We start from the raw sequence: 17,323 nt of genomic DNA on the forward strand, positions 1-17,323 counted from the left end.
CCAAATGTTTTTTAGATTTTTGTTTTTGATACCATTTATTTTTATTGATTATTAAAGTCATATTATATTGGTAATTTTGTAGAGAGATTCAATAATAATGCTCGAAGTGACAAAAAGGGAAATAAATAAAAAAGAAAGAAAAAAACTAAAACGCCTTAGCATGGTTAATAAAGAAATTGGCGTTAACAAGTTCAAAAAAATTGGTGTTACAGAAAATTAAAGTAGACAGTATTTGTGTATTTATAGCCAATAGCCAGAAATGCATAAACAATTACATTTGTAATGTGTGTCAAGTGTCAACAATGTAATTAAAATTAAAATTAGAAATGGAAGGAGAAAAAAAATAGTACATGGACCGGTCTAACATTATGTGCCACTGTTTTTTTAATAAAAATCCACATCAACCAAACCTAATTAATTTTGGTTAGAGCGTGTCCATTTTATATACAATATTGAAGGGACATTTCAACTTTGTGATGTATGTTATTTTATTATTATTCTGTTAGTTAGCGGAATGGTTCACATTGACATACAAATTCTGACTTTTTCGAAACACATTCTAAATATATAAATCTTTGATTTGAGCTTGTGACCTTGCCAAATATATTCGCGTGTTAACGAAGAGATAATCATCACCAAATGTATGATATTGATAAGTATCCAAATCATTAATATTTAACGGTCCAGTATATCTACTTAAGTTGTTGTCGGAATTAAATTAAATCTAAAAGAGCGTTATTAACCAGAAATCAGTGATGAATATATTCTACTAATACTGGAAATATATACGTTAGGATAATTTTGTGATTTCAATTTCATAATCCAACAAAATAATTTCATGAATGGAAAGGTGCCATGTGGTGTGGGTGTGGCTCATACAAAGTCTAATGACAGGTCACTCCAACCTCACTGTTTTTCTTTTCCTAATATTTTTCAACGTTAGAGTAACTAAATTTTCATTTTTTAATTAACCTCTCTATAATTTCCAGATTCTAAGCTAACTATGTATAAAGGTACATGCGTTCATACTTTCACATCATCTCTTGGTCTTTTGGTTGATTGATGTATAGATTAATTTCAGGGGGAGAATAAACATGTTCTAATGAAGATGTGAACCGTTCCTAAGAAAATATGTATTTAATGGTAATCAACTTATGAACTCGACCAATTAAAGACAATATTGAACTATTACTAGCAAATGTTTTTATGCTGCATATTTATTTTAGTTTATCATTAAAAAGAAGAAAGAAGAAACGACCACAATGATTAACATTCGTCGGCTGAATCAATATCGTGATTATAAATAAATTTAAAATGGTGGCGGGGTTTTGCAGCCTAAGCTTTTAGGTCAAGGCTTTTGACATGTGATTAACTTTCTGCAACAGTTATGGCGCTCACTAATCCCACAAAAAAAGGAGAAAAACTATTTCGACACTCACTTAGGATTCTGAAAGATGTGAAAACTTAGAAAACTCACTTGACGCTTCCATGAAAAAGTGTGTTGTCGTAACACTTTATTTGAGAAAGGGATCAAATGTAATTGTAAGGATCAACGTTTATTGGCTGCCAAAAATGAAAGGTATTTTTTCTTTCTTTTGATGATCATAGTACTATTGATCTATATTAATAGATAGATCTTAGACAAATGGTATGGGAGTAAATATAGAGGTACCATACTACAACAAAGTAAAAATATAAAAGGAAATAACTAAAAACATAAACAATACATATGATATTTATAAAGAAATAGTGGAAAGAGTAAAAATGGTGAGAGCAATGATGTTGAATTATAAGAGCTGTTGGAGAGAGGTGGGGGATCCAGTGGTCTCTCTTTCAATACTATTAAAAAGCATTCTCTAATAATTCTTATTATTAATGTTGCAACAATAAATAGAAAAAGTCTTTAGAAAAACATCACACTGAATAAAAACACTCACTTTATTAAATTTGGGGATTTCCAATTTGAAATCTTGAAATTGCAGTTTCAAAGATGTTATTTCCGCTACTAACTAGCTTTTGGGGTTCAAACACAACAGGTAAAACTCTTTTATGTACAGAGGAATAGAATCATGCAAATCCAAAAACTAAACCAAAATAATGCAATAGTAGAAACAAAGCATGTTGTTCATAATGGGAGATTCATGTCTTGTTAGCCGACTTCAACATCCTGGTAACATGGAGACATTCAAATGTCTCAGTCTGTGATTCTGTGTCTATCCTGTGAAGAACATTAAGGGTCCATGAGTTTTGTCTGGTCGAAGGATTCTGCTTCCATGAGTTTTGTCACTAGCCTTTGATGCTATCGAAGTTAACACTACTGAACCAGCTTCTTCTAGTTCAATCAAGATTTACATGTTTCTACTAGTCGTCAGCTTCAGTCTCAGTCTCTGCACATCAAGGACACTCTTCTCTGTAATGAAAATGAGATTAACCATAGCTTATAAGCAATCGTTATAACTTTGAAATCACAAGGAAAAAGAAAATATAACTAATTATTCTTCAGAAAATCATTAAACATGTGACATCTTCAGGATCAAGGGATTAATTCTTGATAACAGAACTTGGAATACACGTGGGATTTGGGATGAGATTTGTTGTTGGAAGAAATCTCAAAGAAAATAACGTGGGACCCTCTTTTGACACGTGGAATTTATGGGATTCAAAGAAAATAATCCAAAGCTGTTGGAAGCTGACTCTATGCCATTAGAACCAATCCCAAGAGATAAGGAAACTTCACAAGACAGAACACATAGAGATGAGCCGTTGCTGCTCTCTTGGGCTCTGTGCCCCTAATCCTTTGTACTCTCTATCTTCCAGGCCTCGCACTCGCAGCGTCAGAGCTCCTCTCTGTATTACATCTCACACCAAACCCAACTCTAACACCGACTCTCTTCCTCATGTAAGACTCCCTTCCAACTTATGTTGATTACTAGATGATTCTGCTCCTTGGGAATTGACATTTATTGTTTAACACAGTATGTTGCCAAGATGAAAGCAAAGGCCGATGACTTCTTTGGAGCAAAGAAGACAATCTTTGCAACTCAACTCGGTGCAGTTCTTACCACGGTAAGAACAAATGAGATTAAAAGAAAGAAATGATGGTAATAGAAAACTTCTTAGTTCTTTGCAGATTGATCATCCGGCCTTGGCAATAACAGGAGTCAACCACGAGCAGGAACTAAGCAGCGTTGTGCTCGATATCGGGATCATATCGGTCTGGTACTTCCTCGTAATGCCTGTAAGTTTGAGACAGAGACCACTGTAATGTTTTCAAAGATTTAAACGATTCATGTTAATGGGCTTATATACTATGATTGTTTAGCCAATCATCATGAACTGGCTGAGAGTAAGATGGTACAGAAGGAAGTTCTTTGAGATGTATTTACAGTTCATGTTCGTCTTCATGTTCTTTCCTGGGTAAGTTTCACTAACTGCCACTATTCGCACTGATGATGCTTAATGTCTCTAGTCCTTATTATATAACCTTGCAGGCTACTGTTATGGGCACCATTTCTCAACTTCAGAAAGTTCCCAAGAGATCCATCTATGAAGTATCCTTGGGACAAACCAAAAGACCCTTCCACTATCAAGAACAGTTACCTCAAGTACCCATTTGCACAGCCAGAAGACTACGACTATTAAGATTCTTGCAGTTGTGACTATATATCCTCATTAGTCACATGAACACCATGTAATGACTTGTGGAGGCTTTCTTACTCAATGCATATAATAAATCAGAAATAACTTTATTGTCATTATGGAAAAAAAAAGGAAGAAACAAAATTATCTTTGGACTCAAATTTAAACAGTCATTTTTTTTTTTTTTTTTTTTAACAGTAAGTCTCTAATCAGAGTTAACCTCTGCTTATCATCCTCAGGTTGTTGTTTTGTTTCTCTCGTTTCTTAATTCTTCAAAGCTGTAATGATTGGGTTATACTATTGGTGCAGCTCCAATGAGTCCACCAGGCTCTTCAGCTCGGATGTCGCCTCAGGGTTGGAAGATAGAACAGCTGCGGCAGCTGCTAAAACCACAACAGTAATGGCTGTTCGTTTGAGGCAGCCACTTCCACGGGAGAGTCTCCCTGATATCACTTTGCAGGACTTGTCAGCTTCTTTGTATAGAGAACCATTGCCTTTTCCTTCAGTGATTGCTTCCTCGTTCTAAAAACATCAAAGGGTGACATTAGCTAGAGGCATTATTACCTTAAGCCTGAAGCTCTTCATGAAGCCAATATTAACATCCCTAAGTAATGAACACCATGAAGTCGTATCTTTACGAGTATTCTTTAGTGCAAGACATTACCCACAACACTTATAATTAGTAGGAGTACACACAACTAATAATAATTGTTTCGCTTTCCTCTACAGACCTTTCTTGGGTCTGGCTTTGAGTTGATTTTTGTTACGTAAAGAGTGGATCTTCATAGCCAGTGATTTGTCAATGGCTTTAAGTATATGCAGCTTCCAGTCGTGTGGGGACACGAAACAATTATGTTAATTTGACTGAAAGCAAGATAATAGAGGAAATGATACATTTGATCAGAAAACAAACTACAACACAGTATCGATGGATCAAAATCAAATTCACCACATAAGCGCAATCCGGTTTGAGAACATTTTAAATAGCATTTAATCAGGGAAAATAAGTTTAGATCATACAAGTTGCTTGAAGTAACTAAGACATGTTGTTAGATGATGGAAATGAATCGAATAAAGAGCTGAAAAGACATGTTGCTGATGAATCTTGAGAGTGGAGGAAGAAATTAACCTTGGGAAGAAAGATTATTTAGTCAACTGGTTATTGACGTGGCAAGAACTAGTTTTTTGTTTGCTGACGTGTTTCACTGTTATTGGATGAAATATTTCTGTCTACGTGGGGACTTCAAACTTATAGATTTTCTTGTGCTTCCCCTTGGGTCAATCAATTAATCTCCTTGTCTGATTTTCAAGCCCGAGAGAGAGAGAGACACAGAACAGAACCATCTAAGAAAAAGCGAACAACTTTTAAAAATGGATCAGATCGAATCTGTGGAGTACAACGGCTTCGAGATCTCCAACGGCCACGTCGACCACGGCTGGAAGAAAGTCGTCTACCCGAAACGCAACCGCAAGCAGAAACCCGCCGATCAAACGGCGACTAACGGCGGCAAAAATGCAGCTAACGGCGATAACGTGTTCCGTTCGCTGGAGGAGCAAGCCGAGGATCGGAGGAGACGGATCCTCGCGGCGAAGATGGCTGTTTCGGATTCGGATGAGGACGAGTCGAGATCTAAACGCCGATCCAACGGTTACGGTTTCGACGACAGCGAGGACGAGATCGCGGCGAGGAAGGAGGCGGAGGAGAATGTGAAGGCGGAGGAGGAGGCTAAGAAGAAGAAGGCGAAGGCGAAGAAGCCGAAAGTGTCGTTGCCTGAAGCTGCGGCGAAGATCGATCCTTCGAATCTCGAAGCTTTCCTCATCGAAGCATCGGTAAGAGTTCATCATGCAAAAACCCAGTTGATCAAAATTCAAACTTTTAGTTGAGTTCTGATCTGAAATCGAAAACCCACAAATAAAAATTCAAACTTTATATTGTTTGGTTTGGTTTGGTGATAGGAATCGTATGCTAGTCAGCCGGAGATTCAGCTGATGAGATTTGCTGATTACTTCGGGAGAGCGCTCTCCGGAGTCTCTTCTGTGCTGTTCCCATGGGTTAAGATGTTCAAGGAGTCTCCTTTGTCCAAACTCATCGATGTAATAAGCTTTACGTGTTTTTTTTGTTATTGTGATCGGTGTCTAGGTTCGTAAAGCTAACACCTTTGATGCCAACAGGTTCCGTTGTCTCATGTTCCTGAACCGGTTTACAAAACATCAGTTGATTGGATCAACCAACGTCCTATTGAAGCTCTTGGATCCTTTGTGTTGTGGGCGTTTGATTGTATTCTCACGGATTTGGCAGCGCATCAAGTAGGAGGTGCTAAAGGTGGGAAGAAAGGTGCTCAACAACAACATACTTCTTCCAAGTCTCAGGTAAATGTATTTTTGTAAAACTTTTTTCTGGATCCTTGATTGATGAATCTCTCTGATCTTTTTTTTGTTCTGTTTGTTTGATGATTAGGTGGCGATATTTGTTGCACTAGCAATGGTGTTGCGTAGGAAGCCTGATGCTTTGACTAATGTTTTGCCTACTCTGAGAGAGAATCCTAAGTATCAAGGCCAGGACAAGCTTCCGGTCATAGTTTGGATGATGGCTCAGGTTTGTGTTTATTTGTTTCCTTAGGACCAAAAGTGTCGGTATGATCTTTGTTCTGAGATTTTGTAAAATGTGGACAGGCTTCTCAGGGGGATTTATCCGTAGGGTTGCTTTCATGGGCACACAACTTGTTACCTGTAGCTGGTAGTAAGAACTGCAACCCTCAGTCTAGAGATCTCATCTTGCAGTTGGTTGAGAAGTGAGTCTAAAAGTTTTCTTGTGGTCTCCCTTTGCATTATGTTTGACAAATCATCATCTTAATCTTTTTTTTTTTAATGTAATGTAATTTTTTGGAATTAGAATTTTGTCGAATCCAAAGGCTAGGACCATACTTGTAAGTGGAGCTGTTAGGAAAGGAGAGCGATTGATTCCACCTCCTTCATTTGAGATCTTGGTCCGGCTTACGTTCCCTGCTTCATCCGCAAGAGTCAAGGTAAGTAGTAGTAGTAGTTCAAAATTTATAAAAAAAAAAAGAACGCTTGATTGCGTTTTGTTGATTCTGATCACAAATCATTGTGTCTCTGATGCACTCAGGCAACAGAGAGGTTTGAGGCAGTGTATCCCTTGCTGAAGGAAGTGGCTCTTGCCGGTGCACCAGGAAGCAAGGCGATGAAACAAGTCACACAACAGATATTCACTTTTGCTCTGAAATTAGCTGGAGAAGGTATTAACAACCATACCAAGTCTTGAGTCCTTGCTTCACTCTCTCTTCTCTAAATAGACACATCTAATGTGTTACTGTTTGTTACAGGAAACCCTGTTTTAGCAAAGGAAGCTACAGCAATCGCTATATGGGCATTGACCCAAAACGTTGATTGCTGCAAGCATTGGGACAGTCTCTATAAGGAGAATCTTGAAGCTAGTGTTGCTCTTCTTAAAAGGCTTGTAGAGGAATGGAAGGAGCATTCCCTCAAGCTATCATCATCACCGAGTGATACTGCTGCTCTCAATCGAACTATGAAGAGCTTCAGGCTTAAGGTAACGCCTCTTACTCTATTAAACTATAGTGATCTCATCTCTGACCTTAAATGTGTTGTTTCTAGAACGAGGAAGCAATCACTGAAGGAAAAGGCAATGCTTCTCTTTACAAAGAAGCTGACAAGTCCTGCAAAGTGATATCAGGGAGACTCTCCCGTGGAAGTGGCTGCCTCAAAGGAACAGCCATTACTGTTGTGGTTTTAGCAGCTGCCGCAGCTTTTCTGTCTTCCAACCCTGAGGTGACATCCGAGCTGAAGAGCCTGGTGGACTCATTGGAGCTGCACCAATACTATAATCCAATCATTACAGCTTTTAAAAATTAAGAGAGGAGAGAAACAAAAACAACCTGAGGATGATAGCCAGAGGTTAACTCTGATTGTAGACTGTTTAAATTTGAGTCGAAAGATAATTTTGTTTCTTTTTTGTTCAAAAAGATAATTTTGTTTCTTTCCATCTTTTTCTTTTCATAATGACAATAAAGTTATTTCTGTTTTATTATATGCCTTGAGTAAAAGAGCCTGCACAAGTTGATTTATGTGACTAATGAGTATATAGAGTCAGAAGCATCTTAATGGTCGTAGTCATCTGGCTTTGCAAATGGGTACTTGAGGTAACCGTTCTTGATAGTGGAAGGGTCTTTTGGTTTATCCCAAGGATACTTCATAGATGGATCTCTTGGGAACTTTCTGAAGTTGAGAAATGGTGCCCATAACAGTAGCCTGCAAGGTTATATAATAAGGACTAGAGACATTAAGCATCACCAGTGCGAATGGTGGCAGTTAGTGAAACTTACCTGGGGAAGAACATGAAGACGAACATGAACTGTAAATACATCTCAAAGAACTTCCTTCTGTACCATCTTACTCTCAGCCAGTTCATGATGATTGGCTAAACAATCATAGTATATAAGCCCATTAACATTAATCATTTAAATCTTTGGTAACACTACAATGTCTCTGTCTCAAGCTCTCTCCGCTCTGACCAACATATCTCCTTAATATCTTTCTTTGGCTTCAAACCCCACAACCTTGGATGGTCGTATGAACTCATACAGTGTCCACGGATGAAGTTTGAAGCCATGAGAGGGAGCAAGAGCTGATTGTCACAATGGCATATATTATGCTTTGTCTTTTATGTTATGGTAAAGAATTTTAAGATGAGTTGCGTTGATTGTTCGGTAATGTTTGGTAATAAGTTTGAGAGGTTGTAGAGGTAGAGATGAAAAATTAGGGATTTAAAATGATGAAAGAGTTTTTTTATGTTTAGGTTATGTGTTCGTTTTATCAAAACGACATAGTTTAGTGATGTAATATTTGTTAAATATTAATTAACAAAAATTTAATAGAGTACTAAAAAGGGCAATTATCAATAATATCACATTTTGAAGTTTATGTCTCAAAAATAGCACTAGAAGGAAAAAGTCACAAAAATAACATTCATTAAAGGGTAAAATATCCATAATGCTCTTGTTTAAAATTAAATAAATAAATAAAAATAAATAAAATAAAAATAAAAAAAATGAAAAAAATAATTTTTTTTTATAGTTTCAGATTATATGTTTTCAGATTCGAAATTTTTATAATTTTTTTTTGAAATTTTTTTTGAGATTTTTTTTATTTTTTTTTTCAAATTTTCTTTTTATAATTTAAAAATACTTTTTGAAACTGTTTCTAAAATTTTTATTTTTTATTTTAGTATTTACTTTTTATAAAATTTTAAACCCTAATTCCAAAACCCCACCACTTAACTCTAAACCCTAAGGTTTGGATTAATTAACCCAAAGGGTATAAGTGTATATTTACCTCTTTAATAAAACCTATTTTTGTGACTTTGAGTCTTGAATGCTATTTTGGGAACAAAAATTTGGTTTGGTGCTATCCTAGTCTTTTTCTCTACTAAAAAAGCTTGGTAAACGATTATTCAAGACTTTTCGTGTTTAACTAAATTTCATGAATTAAATGGTCTATTGGAGTTCAACATTTTTTTTTTGATTTATTTTTGAAAATTCAGGATTAAAAAATCAATTTTCCCAAAAGAAAATCCATTCAAACACATTTAAATTTCTATTAGATAAATATATGCTCAGGACAAAAAACGTTTCTCCCAGCGGTTGTTGGTGAGTGTGCTTGTGAGTGGAAGGTGTTTCTCTCCTGATTGTTGTTGTTGCCTTTAAAGACCTTTTCGTGAAGTAGTTTTGTCCATGCGGGGAGCAAATGTAACAACATGTGATCTTAGAATATGATGAGTAGATCTTGTGACATTGGTGCGGTGTCTTCCAAAGGCTTGAAAACGGAAAAGTTAAATATGGGCCAGAGGACGGCCCTCTTATATTTATCAGACTATTGTTAGGCTGATTAGGAAAAACAAATCGAGGACTAATCATTATGCTCATGGACTCTGTAGTTAATTTTTGCATCTATTGATTTTACAAATGTTTTGTTCAAACTGAGGCCATACAGCCCATTAAACTTCTAATCGATTTGTTTAGAAGCCCTTTTATTAATTGAATCTCTTGTTTATATTTTCCTCCCTTTATTATTGTTTTCCATATACTTTCTAGTTTCCGCACCGAATTTATGCTAATTTTGTCCGCTTTTGCAGATCTTGAAAATAGTCAAATGCTAATTCGCAACGAATTACAACAACCAACTACAAGTATGTTCGTATAAGGAAAAAAGAGAGAAAGAAATGGATATTATAATCTATGTAAACAAAAAGGATAATATGGCTTTCCTTGTTGACTAAATCGTGTATGGTGAATGTGTCACCGAGAGCTTAGTCATAACACTTTACTACTATGTCTCAAAACCTTACCATGGTGTACATGTGTGCCTTAGAAACTATCTCATCGCCATTGCATGTGTAATACTTGGGTGGCCATCTATAGCGAGACAAAAAACATCGTGTGGTTAAAGTTCTGGTAGAAGTATCGCCGTGTTGGATAAGGAGAGGTGGAAAGACGTGGGGGGACTAAAAAAAACAGTGCGTCGTTTTCGTGGTATGGAGAAAGAAGGGAAGTGAAGCACGGCAATACTGAATAGAATGCACGAGGAGTTATTAGTAACTTAGTAGAAGAAGAGTACAAGTTGGTACGGAATCTTGATGTGTATTGATGAGATAATTTCATTTGTACTTTTCCTTGTTTCTTCTGTTGCAAAGTTTCTTTTCCTTTTTTAATCAAACAGATTTTATCACCCTTTTCTTGATTCGACCATGACGTTTCCCCCTACACCACTTGACACTTTACGACAATAACACACACCGAAAGTATACGGTAAAATATTATTCTCCATCATGGGCACAAGTAGTAGTAACACACTAATCAAGCTCCTCTAGAAGAAATTATTGCATGAATATAAACTGAAAACGTGTTTTTCGAGACAAATAATACAAAAAAAGTCCACAATTTATGCCTGCAAACTGCGGAAACTTTCTCAGCTGCACCAACAACTTGCAAAAGAAAGAAATCAAATTGACACTTTAAACAAATACTCACTCTGTTTCAAAATAGATAAAATTTTAGATTGGAATACAAATATTAAGAAATTTGTTTTTTATTTTAAAAGTATCATTAAAATATAAATTAAAAATTATTCAACCAAACACAAACAACCTACAAAATATGATTGGTTATACGGTTTTTGTTAAAGTTAAAAAGTACATTGAAATATGAAAACATCATTTATTTTGAAACATAAAAAACTCCTCGGAGGAAGTATAAAACAACTAAACCAATCACAGTTGAAACTTGTAGACAAAACCATGTTTGCTTGTACACACCAACAAATCATATGCTAAAATCTGAAAGATCAAACGCAAAATCAAGAAGGAGAAGAAATTTTAAACTTTTATTTCCGTAGAATGAGAGATATAAAAGAAAAAAGCTTCATCAATGTTAATAGAAGCTTTTTGACAATTGGAATCAAATCATAAATGCAAAAATAAAAGAACATAAAAACTGATCATGTCTTGTCTGAAATTAAAAAAAACAAAAGCTTTAATGGGTGGAGACTTTGAGGCTGAAGGACTTGTTGATCCAAGCTTTAAAGCTTCCTCCTTTCCTAGCTCCATTACCTTCCTTAACCACCTTCTTCTCCTCTGGTTTCTTACACAGAGTAAAGTTCCTCGCACCAAGCGACCCAATTGCGTTCCACGCGCTCAAAGCTATCACAATTTAAAAACCAAAACCCGGTTTAGTAAACCAATTCGATTGATTTAAAAAAAAAAGACAATTCAAGTTTGGTTTACCTTCAGGTCCAACCATGGGACAGTAGAGGAGAAAGTCATTGAAGTCGGATCCGAGGAGAGGAAGACGACCTTCGCGAGCGTAGCACTTGAGAGCAGTATCGATAACCGAAGCGACGAGATCATCTTCGTAAGCAACGAACCGTATCGGACCGGCGCTACCGAGAACGGTTACGCTGATGAGGATCCGGTTTCCTTTAGCGTTCTTCTTCTGCTTGTTGTAGAGCAACATCTTGAAATAGATTAAAACAAAAACGATAGATCCCAAATCAAAGAGAAACACTGGGGGAGAGTAGAGGATTTGAGAGGGATTCACGGGTCGAGGCCGATGCAGCGGAAGTACCAGGCTTGCTTGCAGGAGCCGAAAGAGGAAGCAGAGAGAGGGAGGAGGAAGCTCGCCCTTTGGATTGGAAGGGAAAGCGTAAACTCACCGCCGATCGGATTCGTTTCCACCATTCACAAACGATTCCCACACTTAAAGTTTAAGGACGAGAGCTATAGCGTAATCGAGCAAGGAGGAACTTTTCTTCTTCTTCTTCTGCGAGTTGTGAAGAATGAATGTGATGGTTGGAGGTGAGGGAGGGGTATGTATGTATATAAATAGGTTGGTTTAGGGTTTAGGGTTCTTTTGGGAATTTTCTCGAATTTTTGGGGATTTTCCTTTTCTGTTTCCGTTTTGATGCTTTTTTTCTTTTTTTTTTTGTTCACAAAACGTGCGTTTTTTTATTCTTATCATTGACGTGTTTAATTTTGTTCCGTGTATGTACCGAGTATCGATCAGGAGTGCAGTACCGGAGTATTGGTAAACAAAATTAATTAATAGTAGGGGAAATTACATGTTTACCACTTTCATGGTACCACTTTTCATTTTTACCACCACTAATGAGACATTTTCAAAAATATCTTCTTCATTAAGTGACAAAAGACTTTTATGCTCTTGTTATTTATATATATAATAAATTATTATTTAAATAAAAAATAAAAAATAAAAAATAAAAAATAAAAAATAAAAAATAAAAAATAAAAAATAAAAAATAAAATAAAAAATAAAATAAAAAATAAAAAATAAAATAAAAATAAAAAATAAAAAATAAAAAAAATAGAAAAAATAAAAATAAATTAAAAAATAAAAAATAAAAAAAATAAAAAATAAAAAATAAAAAATAAAAAATAAAAAATAAAAAATAAAAAATAAAAATAAAAAATAAAAATAAATGTAATTTTTTTTTTGAAATATACTTTTTCAAATTCGAATTTTTTTTCTAATTTTTTTTCTAATTTTGTTTTTCTAATTTTTTTTTTTTTTCAAATTTCTTTTTGAAAAACGAAAATTATGTTTGAAACTATTTTTTTTTTTTTTTTTTTGACAGCATATGTTTGAAACTATTTTTTAAAAATTTTTTATATATTTTTTAAGTATTTAAATATTTATTAGAATCATAAATTTCACATTCTAAAAACCCTACCCCACCCCTCAACTCTAAACCCTAAATCTAGATTAGTTAACCCTAAGGCTATAATTGTATTTTACCATTTATTAAAAGTGAGGGTAAAAGTGGTTAGTGTAAACATGAAAAGTGGTACTATGAATGTGGTATTTGTGGCAATTTCCCTTAATAGTATAAGAGTCGGTTCGTTAATTACATTTGACTTTTTAAATTTTCTTTTTAATATTGTTTGGTATGATTACCTTTTTATTATGTTGATTATGCAATTGATTATTTTGGCTAATCCATGTATTGAATTAATCAGACATCATATGACGAAACAATAGATCTCTTATTAAGTTTTGCATTGTTGCTATTATTCAAATTTAGATTAATGGTATTATTCTTGGAACAAAAACTACGAAACAATTATATTGCAAATAAAATATATTTAGATACGTTATACTTATATGTCTAGTATGTTAGATAGATAGTAAAATCATTCAACAGAACAAACACTTGAACTAAATAGATTTGTTTTTTTATATATAAAATCATAAGTTAACAAATTTACAAAACGTGAAATATGGTGATATAAGGGGGAAATTCGAAATACGTTTTCAGAATGTTAAAAGATGATAATGACCAAGCATTCGGTATATTTCATACAGGTATAATTCATGGGAGGGATTCTAATTACTATGAAGATCGATGCAAGCTTTATGTATGTATGCGTTTCCAATTACGTCTATAATTGTCAAGTTATTGGAATTGAGCATTTGAGCTGTGATTAGTTTGACATACACGAATAGACATGATACGGCAATTTTCTAGAGTGTCTCACTAAAACTTGTCACAATATAATTACATATTCTAATAAAATATTTACAACATAAACACAACTTGACAATAATCGAGGATCTGGACGGCTATAGCCTGTATAGGGAGCATGATGAAGTTGATTTCTACTGCGACTCTTCTACATATCGAATTCTCTTCTTTTTTGGGTAAAGTTTAAAGTGATATAGATGGTACACAGTCGCTATCGAAGTTGAGTACCATGAAGTGCACTAGCAAAAGAGCATCACGTGTCATGCTTGGGCCATTGTCCTGAATCCTGATCCTTGCTGCTTTTAGGTTCCACCGATACAAACCTCCCATAGTAATCTTCCAAAAGTTACACGTTTCCTCTACTTAAAACTTAATAATTCATAAAAATCTTAGGAGACATCATCTATATGGAATATATTCATAATATTCCAGAGCATAAAGTAATAAGTTCGGGTAGAGTTGTAACAAAATTCATCTTTTAGTTGCTGGTGATATTTCTTAGATACACGCAACGTCTAACAATATGGTTAAATAGCACCGTCGACAGCTTTACCTTGATTCGTGGCGTATACCAAAATACATTATAATAGGGACTGTTTATTAACGGAGAGGGTCGTTTAGTTTATTAACAACAGCAGTTTTTTAGCATGTTTCATGTTTATTCTTTATTATCTTCTAACTTTTTCTGCTAAGAATCTTTTCACTTTTACAAGTGTTGAAATTCAAAATCTTTATCTTAGTCAACACAAAGCAGAAAGCCTATCATTGTCTAACATGAACAAAAGACAATAATAAAATAATAATCTTGTATTAAGAGTGTTAAACGAAAAAATTGCCAGACAAACGCGTTAGTCTGAAGCAAAAAAAAAAAACAAAGACATGATCATTTAGGAACGGCGGGAGACAAGCTCTAAAAGATGTCTAGTCGTTTTGCAACGAGATCTTATCCTATGAAAAGTGCAATCGATTTTCTCATATAATGGTTAAATTATATGTGTAGGTAAGTGGAATTAATATGGAAACAGAATCAGGTGCAGATAGCACATTATATGGGCCATGATCTTTGAATGGTACAGAGCCAATAAGTCAAGCGAAAAGTTTATGACTAAAGATTGTAAGATAGAGAGAGCACATGACTGACGGATAGGACCAAAACCAACGAAGCATAGATAAAGATCGATGTCATAAGTTTCAGACAGCTATCAGTCTCATCTCCATGCATTATGATCGATCTATGTATGTCACCTAACTTTTTATCATCTCTTCCATGTCTTATCCTGAGCCGCTCATTGTCGTCCCACTAAAATTATTGTATATATGTTTTAACGTGTAGTATCTGGCAAAATTATATCATACCTTTTTATTACAGAGAAGTAGATCTTGATCCAATCCTGAATTCAAAAAAAGAAACTAAATCTTGGTTACACCGAGAAACATATGTTTGATCATAAATGTGCATGTGTTAATATGCAACTGATAAATACTTCAGAAACATATTTCGATATATATATATATATATACATATCCATCTTGTTTTTTTACCAAAGTTATATCCATCTTGTTGGCTCAGTCTGCTGAATTTATTTAGGTTATCCATGTCCACACTAAATGATATTCAATTCATATCAAACTCATGTTTCTCTCTCTAGTTAATCCAATTGTTCGTGCATATGCCACCTAGTGTTTGTTGATTTGAGATATTTTTTTGGATAATATGTTGCACATTGTATAATTTCAAGTGTCAAAGTGGTTTTATATAATTTTTTTGTTAGCAAAAAAGTGGTTTTATATATGCATCTAAATTAGTACATCTATATGAAAAATTCATTCATATTGATTGTATTTTTTTGTTTATGGAATAAATTTATCTTAGTTATAATAATATTTTTTATAGTAGGATTTTACATGCATTCCGACTAGAAAAGAAAGCATATATGCATCTAATATTTTGACCAAAAAAAATATGCATATAATACATGATGTGAGACTTGGGAGTAGATGATCTGGCCAAGTAGCTAAAAATTTTTTTTTTGAACCAAGTAGCTAAAAATCTTACATGTCATTCCTAATTTACCTGGCTTCAAACCTGTATACGAAATTTATGCATTTACGATAGTATGACCTTGTGATCATTACATTAGCCTAAATGACAAAAACGAAAAATAATGTACATGTACATGTAAGTTAGAAAGCATTTGTACGTTAATAGAAAACATTATACACCAGTCGAAGAAACGGCCAAATTTTGAATTTTCCTTCAGTCAAAGACAAGGAGGCGGGCATATAGAATATACCTTTTATTATACTAAACAACAGGTCATTTACAAATTGAACAACATATTCGAAATTAATATCATCCATAGAAATAAACAATGTGACAGCTTATGATCTAATTTCAAACGTACGATAAGGAAGAATACAACAAATTAAATTAAAATAAAATAGAAACGGCTTCTCTTTAATTATTGTCCAGCCACTCTGTGTCTGTTCAGTTAGCCACTAGCCAGATTCCCCAATTTCATCACGTCCATTGATTTCAATCATATGCCAACAAACTCTTCTAGATTCAAAGGTACGTAGGTCCTTTCATTTCAGCATGTCACACGTTATTTTTGTCAACTTCAGTATATATATCGTACTATTTCCTCCATATTATACAATATCTTGTATTCAAATGTCAGACGCATCTATTATCAGTGTACACAATAATATTTCTGGGGTTTGCAGACTTGCAGTGAATTATTTTTATAATTTTTAATATACAAGTACAATAGGAAAAAATAAAATAAAAATCTAATAGTAGTACACATCAGACTGAATATTTATAGCTTGGTAGTGATTTTTACTATAATTTAACCACCATAGCTTAATTTATAATTTAAGTTTTTAAAAATTCATTTACGTCAATCGTTTGACTGAAAATTTATTAATTACACACCAGAAATTTGTGTGTTTAAATCCTATAAAATCGTTGATATGATTTGAATCTAGAGAGAGAGAGAGAGAGAGAGAGAGAGAGAGAAAAGTAGATCTAGCTGGTCCCGACGTTCGGCCGGCGCGTACGCGAGCGTGCCGTCGCCGGGACCGGAGTTTCGTCCTCTTAAAAGCGTCCTAGTGTTTCTCTTCCGTATCCTCTCCACTTCTGCCTTGTCTGAGCTGTGACTCCGGCCGTTTCCATCATGCATGGCGGCTTGTTGCTTGGAGTGAAGACGCGGTTGTGGAGAAGGTCTTATGCGGTGGAGAGGTGGCTCGTTTAGATTAAGGTTAGAGTACGGGAGGGGGAGGCTTCTACAGCTCCGTCGTCGCCGGTGTTTTTCTCCGGGAGGTGGAGACTCCTTTTGCTCCACCGCCGTCGGTTAAGTGTTTCGAGAAGGGGAGGCTTTCTTTAGCTCCGCCGTCGTCGTATAGTTTCCGGAGAGTGGAGGCTACCACAGCTCTACGCTGCCGTCTTGTAACCCGTGGAGATTTTGGGTGTTAGCGGTTCAAGGTTAGTTCGGGATTTGTTCTTGTCGGTCGAGAAAATTTTATACAGATCGGAAGTGCTCTCTGAAGAAGATTGAGCTCTCCATGGATGTTATCACCGACAAGAAAAGACAGTTCAGGGTGTGGG

General features: G+C 34.9%; 4 protein-coding genes across 7 annotated transcripts; 2 read left to right on the forward strand and 2 right to left on the reverse strand.

The window, feature by feature from the left end:
* Window positions 1–2,672: 2,672 nt before the first annotated feature.
* LOC125576327 (NAD(P)H-quinone oxidoreductase subunit L, chloroplastic-like) lies at window positions 2,673–4,360 on the forward strand. 4 transcript variants are annotated; one of them, XR_007314726.1, is made up of 7 exons: window positions 2,673–2,899; window positions 2,977–3,066; window positions 3,131–3,238; window positions 3,323–3,417; window positions 3,492–3,691; window positions 3,838–3,878; window positions 3,949–4,360. XR_007314726.1 is itself a non-coding variant. In XM_048736136.1 (6 exons), the coding sequence occupies exons 1-5, from the start codon at window positions 2,756–2,758 to the stop codon at window positions 3,640–3,642; spliced, it is 588 nt and encodes a 195-aa protein (XP_048592093.1). In that variant the 5' UTR covers window positions 2,673–2,755; the 3' UTR covers window positions 3,643–3,691; window positions 3,838–4,360. The 4 variants fall into 4 exon arrangements, 3 of the variants coding, with proteins under 3 accessions (XP_048592093.1, XP_048592092.1, XP_048592091.1); XM_048736136.1 differs by having other exon boundaries at window positions 3,838–4,360; XM_048736135.1 differs by lacking the exon at window positions 3,838–3,878.
* A 548-nt stretch (window positions 4,361–4,908) lies between these two features.
* On the forward strand, window positions 4,909–7,708 carry LOC125576326 (transmembrane protein 214-like). Its single transcript, XM_048736133.1, has 9 exons — window positions 4,909–5,469; window positions 5,596–5,733; window positions 5,812–6,009; window positions 6,098–6,235; window positions 6,313–6,431; window positions 6,533–6,665; window positions 6,767–6,896; window positions 6,984–7,210; window positions 7,276–7,708. The coding sequence occupies exons 1-9, from the start codon at window positions 5,011–5,013 to the stop codon at window positions 7,531–7,533; spliced, it is 1,800 nt and encodes a 599-aa protein (XP_048592090.1). The 5' UTR covers window positions 4,909–5,010; the 3' UTR covers window positions 7,534–7,708.
* Window positions 7,703–8,461, reverse strand: LOC125576328 (NAD(P)H-quinone oxidoreductase subunit L, chloroplastic-like). The gene is made up of 2 exons (XM_048736137.1): window positions 8,004–8,461; window positions 7,703–7,929 (listed from the first exon to the last, which is right to left on the reverse strand). Exons 1-2 carry the CDS (start codon window positions 8,087–8,089, stop codon window positions 7,779–7,781), a joined length of 237 nt encoding a protein of 78 aa, XP_048592094.1. The 5' UTR covers window positions 8,090–8,461; the 3' UTR covers window positions 7,703–7,778.
* A 2,578-nt stretch (window positions 8,462–11,039) lies between these two features.
* BNAA07G28880D (uncharacterized protein At4g22758) lies at window positions 11,040–12,033 on the reverse strand. The gene is made up of 2 exons (XM_013847339.3): window positions 11,459–12,033; window positions 11,040–11,374 (listed from the first exon to the last, which is right to left on the reverse strand). Exons 1-2 carry the CDS (start codon window positions 11,685–11,687, stop codon window positions 11,208–11,210), a joined length of 396 nt encoding a protein of 131 aa, XP_013702793.1. The 5' UTR covers window positions 11,688–12,033; the 3' UTR covers window positions 11,040–11,207.
* Between the last annotated feature and the right edge of the window lie 5,290 nt (window positions 12,034–17,323).

This window comes from Brassica napus, chromosome A7 (genome assembly GCF_020379485.1).
Source record: "Brassica napus cultivar Da-Ae chromosome A7, Da-Ae, whole genome shotgun sequence".
Lineage (NCBI taxonomy): Eukaryota > Viridiplantae > Streptophyta > Magnoliopsida > Brassicales > Brassicaceae > Brassica > Brassica napus.